The 10,000-nt window shown below is 44.8% G+C and overlaps 1 protein-coding gene across 1 annotated transcript in view; it reads left to right on the top strand.

The window, feature by feature from the left end:
* The first annotated feature begins 6,504 nt into the window (after nucleotides 1-6,504).
* LOC135091133 (U-scoloptoxin(16)-Er10a-like) overlaps nucleotides 6,505-10,000 on the top strand; it is a 37,626-nt gene continuing 34,130 nt past the window's right edge. Inside the window, exon 1 of the mRNA XM_063988586.1 lies at nucleotides 6,505-7,466. Within this exon, the coding sequence (XP_063844656.1) occupies nucleotides 7,358-7,466 (109 nt within the window). The 5' untranslated portion in view covers nucleotides 6,505-7,357. The remainder of the gene's footprint in view (nucleotides 7,467-10,000) is intronic.

Below are 10,000 nucleotides of genomic sequence, written 5' to 3'. Positions count from 1 at the left end.
CACAATGAGACAGATAGATTAATTAACTTTACAAGCAACAAGGTGGATATTTCCTGCGCATCGTGTCATTTTTTATAAGGCAGTTTGTTAGTTGGCATTTACAGTACGTGGCATTTCTGACAACCACTGGATATCATCAAGGGAGGTCATTTCAGCCCCCTAGCATCACAAAATGGAAATATGACCAGCAAATAGAATGATAATATACATTTTCACTCCCTAAAATTACACCATTCACGGAGAGAGAAAGATAAATGACCTTCACAGCATCCCATTAAATTTTACAACCCAGCGACTCGTTAAGATCTGTACACCCTTACATTCACATCCTATTCCTCTCTCCCCCTCTCCTTCCCTGACTCACTCACCTGTAATCACTTAGCACTCACTCACGCCTCACCTGTATCGTGTTAGCGAGGCACGGGGGCTTGCACGGGAGGTTGCACGAGACTGAGCTAGCTTCCCATTAACTTGTCTTCGTGATGGGGCGCGTGTGTATCACTGGCTTGGTTCATTAGCGTGAGCACCTCCAAACACTCACGGTACAGATGCAACACGCCAGCGCCGCTTCCCTCGTCAGCTTGTGTTGGTACCTAGGTGTTCTGCAAGGTGAATCTTTTGGCCTCCGCTGATTGGCTTCGTTACGTGCTCCCTTTGTCAGCCTGTGTTGCTCTTTAGGTGTTCCGCAAGGTGAATATTTGGCCTCCGCTGATTTCCTCGGTCAGGTGAGGTCCCAGGAAAAGCCTTGAGAGAGAGAGAGAGAGAGAGAGAGAGAGAGAGAGAGAGAGAGAGAGAGAGAGAGAGAGAGAGAGAGAGAGAGGGGAGGGGTAGGGTGTGGTGCAGTCTATATTTAGAACAGTTTGCTTCAAAAGATAAACGGAATTTTAGTTTACACACCTAGACAGTAATTATAGGCCTTCCAGAGAGAGAGAGAGAGAGAGAGAGAGAGAGAGAGAGAGAGAGAGAGAGAGAGAGAGAGAGAGAGAGAGAGAGAGAGAGACCTTGGAAATGCCCAGAGGTTCTAGTCCTTGGTGTACTTCTTGGCTAATGTATGAAGGAGAAGGAGGAGGAGGAGGGGGAGGAAGAGGAGGAGGAGGAGGAGGAGGAGGAGGAGGAGCGGCCTCGTGTAGCCTCCTTCCTCCTCCTCCTCCTCCTCCTCCTCCCTCTTTATCTCCTTCATCTAGTTGCTCTTCTTACGCCCATACACACACACACACACACACACACACACACACACACACACACACACACACACACACACACACACACACACACACACACACACACACGTATAAAAAGTACAGACATGCATACATAAATACATACTTAACTGAAAGCACTGTTATTACGCGCACACACACACACACACACACACACACACACACACGGTTCCTCATAGCCTCCGCCGTTGCTCACCTGTCTATTAGTCTGGCCTCGTTACCGATCGACGCTTACCTGCACTGACCCAATTAACTTAACCGGCGAGAGAGAGAGAGAGAGAGAGAGAGAGAGAGAGAGAGAGAGAGAGAGAGAGAGAGAGAGAGAGAGAAAACAATCTCAGTAATTCTTTATACCTGTTCCCTCTAAATAAATAATGAAATAAGGGTTGGTCAGGTGAGTCCAGGTGAGTGATGTACCCCTAGCGTGGGTCGTCATTAAGGCTGACTCACCGCAGCGGACAGGTAACGCAGTAGTCGATATAAATGACTCAATTACTCATCCTTTCCTCTTCTCCAGTTTGAATGAAGACGATGAATGAAGATAATTGAGGTGTCTGTGTGTGTTTTGGTCAGAGAGAGAGAGAGAGAGAGAGAGAGAGAGAGAGAGAGAGAGAGAGAGAGAGAGAGAGAGAGAGAGAGAGAGAGAGAGAGAGAGAGAGTATAAACAATGATATCCCGTAATAAGCCACACTTTATCAAACAAAACCAGGTAAATGTTTGCACAGGTATTTGTTTACCCATACCTCTCTTACACCTGCCTGATTTTCGCCGTCATCTTGAACACGTGACCTCGACCCTCTTTACACACACACACGCACACACACACACACGCACGCACGCATTTCTCATATTCCTTCCGGTCCCTCTCACTCTATTTCTCACCACCACTCTCTCTCTCTCTCTCTGCCGGTTCTCAAACAAATGCCACATAGAGAAAAAGAGTGTGTGTGTGCGTGTGTGTGTTTTGGCTTGTGTATTAATGTTGTAGTGAGTCTTCGTAGCCTGTGTTAAGAAGCAGTGGTGAGGTAATAAACTTGTGATCCTTTTGGTGCCTCTTGATTTGGTGTGTTTGATTCTGCTCTCTATAGAGTCCTAATATCCTTTTTTTTTATTTAATATTTGATTTCCCGGAGATAACGAATGCTATTGTGCAAGAAATACTCATTATATCAAAGTATTTTTAACAAACAGTCGGGATAAGGACTTTGAATCTATATTAATAGTTTCTAATACTTTAAAATAATGCCTTTTAGATAATTCGATCCTGTAATGTCCAGTATTCTGTCGTCTATTGTTCCTGACTCTCAGCCTTTTCGCTCAGTTTTAAGTGAATATTTTCGTACCGGCATCTTTTCTTATCACATCGCTCAATTTAAATGTTTTTGTCCTAAGATATTAGACTGTAGTGATTGTTGTCCTGATAATTAGATTTGAATACATGTAAAATGATACAATAAACAACATGTATTTCTTTCAAGCAGTAAACTTGACATACCATAGCGGGATAATACTTGTCTCCTATGTAAACACACCAGACTATATTAAAATGTTACGAAAATCAGCAAAATCTCAGTTTTTCGTTCAAAAATTACGTTCAGAGGCTGACTAAACACAATGTAACTTTCAATAGATATCTTAAGCAAACCTGTGTTTTCTTATTTATTTATTCTATTTTAGTATTGCAAAAACTTTTCCAAATATTGGCTCTCTTTCTTTTGTATATTGATAAACTAAAAAAAATGCAAACGGTCCAAATATAACGCAACGTTACAAAGGCTAGATGTCATTGCTATTATAACAAAATTTACAATTATTAAGCAGGAACAACACTTTCTGGAGACTGACAGCCATAATTCGATATAGATTAAAAAGATACACAAGTCTTTGGCAACACACGAATGGAAACGCTTCCATTGCTAGGAAATTTATACAAAACGATATAATTCTGGCGAAGCAGTGCATTAATTTTTACCCCCCGCTTCACCTCCCCGTCACCTCCCACTCCTTTTACCCCCCTCCACCTCCTCTAGTACCCTCCCACCCCCCACAACAAGAGGGACCCAACCCACCCCTACCAACGAGTTCCCGTCTGCTTTGGCCTCCCGGAGATAAATCTTCAAATATCTCATCTATGTCTCAAGGAACTTTGACAAAATGACGACAGATGTGTGGGCATTGATAGATTGTAGATATTTAATGCATTTGAGCAGCGAAATGATCGTGAAATAAAGTGAAATGTTACAAAAACCTCTCTCAGAATGCTGGAAATTGCCCCTATCTAGTCCATTCATGATGCAGGGGAGATAATAAACGATATACGCAGTAGATTAGTGATCGCATATGGATAGTGCAATGCCGGGCACATCTTGCTACCTGAATTACATCCCTACAGTAGCCGGGCACGTAATTACATCGTGGAGGGAGCGACAGTAACATGTCCACAACTACTCGTAATTCAAGCAATGATCGTCTTTGAAACCATTTATATCTCTCTTATTCCTCAAGTAGTTGATAAATCTAACCATTTCGTTCATTCACTGCCTTCCCAGGAAGATACATTCAAGTCTCTGGCCCTGCATTGTCCAGCGCGGTTCTGGCCAGCAGGAACATGCCCAGCGGCCAGCAAGGCTGAACAGTGCGGCTGAGCGCGGGGATAAGCAATCCTCTCTCGTCCGCTCTGCCTGCCTGTGGCTGGCTACCCTCTTGGTCTCTCCGTCAGTGGTGACCTCTCTGCTCCGCCTTTCCAGCTCCTCTACGTATTCCCTTAAACCAGGAAAATTAGTAATTGTTGATAATTTCGGATAATGGTATGACATCGCTGTCAGCCTCGTCACCTCTCCGCTCAAGCAACCTCTGCGTGGCTCATCGCCTGCATTTTGAAGTACGATTCCTTCGTATATACTGGGTAATTCCCCGTTTATTCATAATCATATATATATATAAAAAAAACAACAACTTTTGTAGATAGTTTTAGATAAGAGAAGTGCATCATTTTGAGGCAAGGCAGTCGGCAGTATACAGGGTGCTTGAGGCAAGGCAGTCGGCAGTATACAGGGTGCTTGAGGAAAGGCAGTCGGCAGTATACAGGGTGCTTGAGGCAAGGCAGTCGGCAGTATACAGGGTGCTTGAGGCAAAGGCAGTCGGCAGTATACAGGGTGCTTGAGGCAAGGCAGTCGGCAGTATACAGGGTGCTTGCTGTTCCCGGTGCCGCGACCACGAGCTGCCCCAGCCAACCGCCGCTCACCAGTTCAAATCCTCCCAAGCGCACACGCACCGAACCCCGAGGTGTGAGGCGCCCTTGGTGAAGAAAAAGGGATTGTTAATATAGCATGGAGTTGACAAATGATTTACCACCTCGCGGGCCACTTAGCACAGTGCCGCGGGCCGTCAGTGTGACGTGGATATTGTGCATCTCTTATGCGTCAGATTCATTCATTCCCCCCAGACAGAAGTGTAATATTAGTACACAGTATTACCACACAATCCTGCATCCATCCATCCATCCATCCATCCATCCATCAAACCAATAAAACACACACAAACCCCAAAACCCTCGTGATTAGTCAGAAGAACCACGACATCCCACACACAGCCTCATCAGCCAACCAGAAAGCACTTTTAAGAAAACCCTGCATTCTCATTGCTCCCCAGGGATTTAAAAGGCCTGGGGGGAGGAGGGGGAGGATGGCAGGAGGTCGTTGGTTGGCGGGGGTGGGGGTGGCTGGGTAGTAGGGTGATGGTAGGTCGCGTGATACAGGGTCAAGTGTTGAAACAAGTGAGTATCGTAGCCAGCGTGCGCATCACCGACCTCCCGCCGCTGCTCACACTTTCACTCACCGACCGAAGGAAAGTGTCATAATTTTTCACTCACGTCAGTCTCCTTTCACTTACTCCTGGACGAAACTTTTTGGTACGCTTGTGATTTTTTGTTGTTTTTTCGTTTATTTATTTATTTATTTTTTTATTGATTATTTATTTGCGTCTTCTCTCTCTCTCTCTCTCTCTCTCTCTCTCTCTCTCTCTCTCTCTCTCTCTCTCTCTCTCTCTCTCTCTCTCTCTCTCCTTTTCGTTTTGTCTTTCCGTCTTGGTATTTCTCTCTCTCTCTCTCTCTCTCTCTCTCTCTCTCTCTCTCTCTCTCTCTCTCTCTCTCTCTCTCTCTCTCTCCTTTTCGTTTTGTCTTTCCGTCTTGGTATTTCTCTCTCTCTCTCTCTCTCTCTCTCTCTCTCTCTCTCTCTCTCTCTCTCTCTCTCTCTCTCTCTCTCTCTCTCTCTCTCCTCTTCTTTATTCCTCTTTATTTTGTCTTTTTTTATCATCTATCTCTTTGTCTCACGTTTCTTCTTTCTTCTTCTTTTATTCTCTTTTGCTTAATCTTCTTCATCTTTCTTTCTTCCTCCTCTGCATCATCAATCCTTCTCTTCCTCTTTGTTTATCTCATTCCTTCTCTCCTTCCATCATCGTTACTAACCTTTCATTCTACTTCCTTCATTCTCTCTCTCTCTCTCTCTCTCTCTCTCTCTCTCTCTCTCTCTCTCTCTCTCTCTCTCTCTCTCTCTCTCTCTACTTTGTTTTCTGTCTTTTTCTCTCCTCTCACTCTCTTTCTCTCTTTCTTCTTCGTTCTGTCCTTCTATCTATCCCATTTTCTCCCCTTTCTCCTATTCCTCGTCTCCCTTTGTTACCCATTTCCTCTTTCTCTTTTGTTTTATCGTTTTCTTCTTCATCTTTCCTTCTTTTTTAACTCTTTTTTCTTTCTTCTCATATTTTCTCTTCCTTTCTATCTATTTTACATTCATACACTGAGTTATCTTCCTCCTCCTCCTCCTCCTCCTCCTCCTCTACCGTCATTCATTACCCTTTGCACTCCCATCCTCCCTTCGCTTTCCCTTTTAACCTTCCCTTCCCTTCCCTTCCCTTCCTTCCCCTCGCCTGAGACACCTGGGGGAACACGGCACACCTTAGCTTACCTGCCAACGTGGAATAATTAACCTCGTCGCCAGCCTCTCACCTGAACACCTCCCCCTTTTTCCTCCCCTTCCCTCCTTCTTACTTCTTTCTTTATTTCGTCTCTCCTATCTTTTGGTGTCTCGGTTTTGTAATAGTTAGTGATGGTGGATAGGAAGAAATTAAAGAAACGAGAGAGAAAAGGAGACAAGTAGGGAAGGACTTATGGAGAAGGGAAGAGAAGGAAGCACACGAGAATGAGTAGTAGTAGTAGTAGTAGTAGTAGTAGTAGTAGTTGTTGTTGTTGTAGTAGTAGTAGTAGAAATAAGAAGGAAAGGTGACAGAAAGGTGCATAGGATGAAGCAGTGGCCAGGAGCAGCAGCTGGCAATTTTGGTTATTGGCTGTCTCGCTCACCGCTCGTGCCCACTGAAATACTATTGAGCTCCAGTGTAGTGTTGGTAGTTGAGTAATATATCACCATACACCACTGTACTGGGATTGGCTGTGCTCGATGCTGTGGACGGGAAGAGAAGGAAGACGACTAGGAGGAGAGAAGGTAGAGGGGCGCAGGGCTGGCCTAGGGAGAAGGGGAGGCCAAGGGAGGGCGGCTAGCGAGTGGCACCGTCTCACCGCCACCACCGCCGCGGCAGCTCAGAAGTGCTCGTGGCGTGGCGTGGTGCGCAGCTTGACTACCAGTGTGGCGACTCCCGCGTGACCACCACGGCTCCTCCTCGCACTCCTTGCGCTCCCTCTTGCAGTTCGTTCGTGAAGAAGTGTTTCCATCTCCTGTCTCTTCCTCATTTTTTAATCTGAAGCAATATTTTAACCTCAGTCTCTTTTTTCTCATTGGCTCACTCTTCAGCTTGTATCTGTAGTGCACACATCTCTTCTCTATCATTCATTCTCCCTCGCTCATTAAGTACACTCATAGAGCACAATTTTCACCTTTGTCTTCCCATCACAAACACCTTCTCACTTTAAATTCTACCTGTACATTCCTATCCCCACTTCTCTACTTCCCTCTGTCACGCCCGTCGGTCCACTGAATACCCAGCCAACCCTAGTCAAGCCTAAGGAGTGCCTCTCATGTGGTGCCTAGTGAGGACGTGATCTGCTCTTTAGTGCCAGTGCAACCCTCTAAGCCGTGACTAGTGCCAGGCCGCCAGGAGGGATAAGAGGGGAAGTGTGACTGTGTGAAATGATGTGCCGTGGTGTGTGGGCGTGGGCGGTGGTGCTGCTGATGGTGGTGCCTCACGCCCACACTCAGGAGAAGCATATTCGCTACGTGAGGGCGGATGAGCTGAGAGGTGAGTGTTTGTGTGTGTGCGTGCGTGTGTGTGTGTGTGAACCGTACTCTGAAACAATTGTGAATCACACCTGCACTACTTTCAACAGGCTGTAATTGAGGCTACACGAGTTTTTAAGGGTGTTTTCACAATTACAATGACATATCAACAAGATTTCTATATTGCTGAAGGGAGAAACACGCTTGAAAATCCAGCTTATCATTTCTGTGCCCTTTGAATTCACTCATGGTAATGGAGCGAAGCGTTTCAGAATACCAGCTCTCTCTCTCTCTCTCTCTCTCTCTCTCTCTCTCTCTCTCTCTCTCTCTCTCTCTCGTAGACCTTTCGCTTTCATACCTTTCCTCCTTGACTCTCTCTTCCAATACTCAGGTGCAAAGCCTCTCATTTTTCCACCTTTGGCCTCCATGTTTGGTCGCAGGTCGTAACACAGGTGAGAGGGAGAGGAATGTGGGTGTCAGGGGGAGGCACGGAATGGGGTAAAGGGGAGAAGTAATGGGTAATGTTGTCTTTTAGGGTGTTAAATGGAGGGTTATGGGTCTGGATGGATGGTTGAGTTACCTGTACTGGGATGGCTGGATGCACCTCACCTGTTCTGCTTTAATTAGTGACTTTCCCTACCTGTGTGTGATTACTAGATGATAACCTGCCTGCCTTTCTCCATTTTGTATGTGTGTGTGTGTGTGTGTGTGTGTGTCTGTGTGTTGCGGTATCTCTGTTTGCTTCTCTCTCTCTCTCTCTCTCTCTCTCTCTCTCTCTCTCTCTCTCTCTCTCTCTCTCTCTCTCTCTCTCTCTGTGTGTTTCTATGTTCGTCTGTCTGTCAGTGTGTATGTTTTTTCTGTTCGTCTCTCTCTCTCTCTCTCTCTCTCTCTCTCTCTCTCTCTCTCTCTCTCTCTCTCTCTCTCTCTCTCTCTCTCTCATCTCTTAGTTCCATTTTTCTAACGTGACTTAGCACTTTCTTTCTTCCTTCCCTTGTTCCCGAGGTAGTTTTTTCCATTTTTTCCTCTTCCTCCCTTTCTTCCTCATTGTATTCTTTTCCACCTGTCTATTTATTGCCCTACTTCCCATTCTTTCGTTCCTTCCCTTTTACTTTCATCTATTAAGTCTTCTTCCTTTGTATGAAATTTCCTTTTTCTTAACATTTCTCTAATCCCTTCTTTATTCCTTTCCTTCTCCCTCTTCCTGTGTTCCATCGTTTTAATCCAATAAGCATATCATCTATATATTCTTTAATCCTTTTTTCTTCTCTTAATCTCCCGTAATCCTATCATTTTCCCGTCTTAATCCCTTATCAAAAGAATCGAGACACGCAAATTTTATACTTTCACCCCACACAGACCACAGATAACAAGAGAACATTGGTAATTCGGCTTGAAATCGTGTGGAATTAGATACATTCAGAGGGGTGAGAGAGGCAGAGAGGAAGAGAGTTCTTTTTTTTTAAGTTATTAGTAATTAATGATGCGTTTGGGGGTCTAAGAAAGCGAGTTAGGTTTTCAGGTATACGTAGGGAAAGATTTTGGTACCTGTTGTTAAGTCTGAGTGCGTTACGGCTTCTCTATTCAGACAAAAGAGAGAGTTTTTAGAATTTTTGGCTATCTTAAGATGCGTCTGAGAAACTGAAAGGGTGAGTTAGATTGAAAATTGAAGTAGGAAATAGGATTCTTCTCTCTTTCCTCCGTTCAGTTCTCCTTTCAACCCCTTTTCTCAATTCCCAATGAACAACAGCGTATCTTTCCATCTTTACACTCAAGCTCTTTGTCTAAACCATTCTCTTCTCTTTTCTTCTTTCACGCTCCTTTACTTAATAAACAGTCTATCTCTCTTTGCTCTCACTCATATCTTTACACTTTCTCTATTTTCATATTTTTTTTCTATGCCCAGTGTCTGGTTTGTTAAGCGGCCGTGTGCTGTGAAGTGACCTGAGGGGCGGCACGCGACGATTATGTGGTTAAATGTACAGCTGATGTGGCGACGTGCGTGGAGAGTGAACGTGGAAAAAGTGACAGGAAAGTGTGGAGGGATTGTGGTTACGTGCTGGTCTGGTGGGCTTGTCAGGGCTGCAGAGTGGGACCTGGAGATGGTAAACGAAGGGGCGGTATACTCTGGAACTCCCTGCCTGCTTCTGTATAACCTTGAACTAGGGACGGTAAAAGAAGGCAAGATCTCTGGTAATTTGTAACTCCCTATCTTTTTCACTTCAAATGTTTAAATAGGAAGGTTCCATGACATCATCAAATCTTATATAACTTTTCATTACTTTCTCTAAGGACTAGGCCTTTTTCTTGCCCTAGGCCAGAGTCCACTAGATGCAAACTGCGGATGCTCAGAATATTGACAAAAGATGCGCATAGGAGTAGAAAGGCCAAAGACATATAGAGCATGAAAGTACCAAAGTGTTGTGCTTAGAATACTGACGAAGGATGGGCATACCAGTAGAAAGACTAAAGAACAGTGGAGCGTGAAGAGACTAACCTACAGATACTCAGAATATTGACAGAGGACAAGTAAAGGAGTACAAAGACTAAAGAACCGTG

The sequence above is a fragment of the Scylla paramamosain genome, chromosome 36 (assembly GCF_035594125.1).
Source record: "Scylla paramamosain isolate STU-SP2022 chromosome 36, ASM3559412v1, whole genome shotgun sequence".
NCBI classification, from domain to species: Eukaryota; Metazoa; Arthropoda; class Malacostraca; order Decapoda; family Portunidae; genus Scylla; species Scylla paramamosain.
The sequence above is the reverse complement of the archived record's forward strand: the minus strand, read 5'-3'. Positions and strand labels throughout refer to the sequence as shown.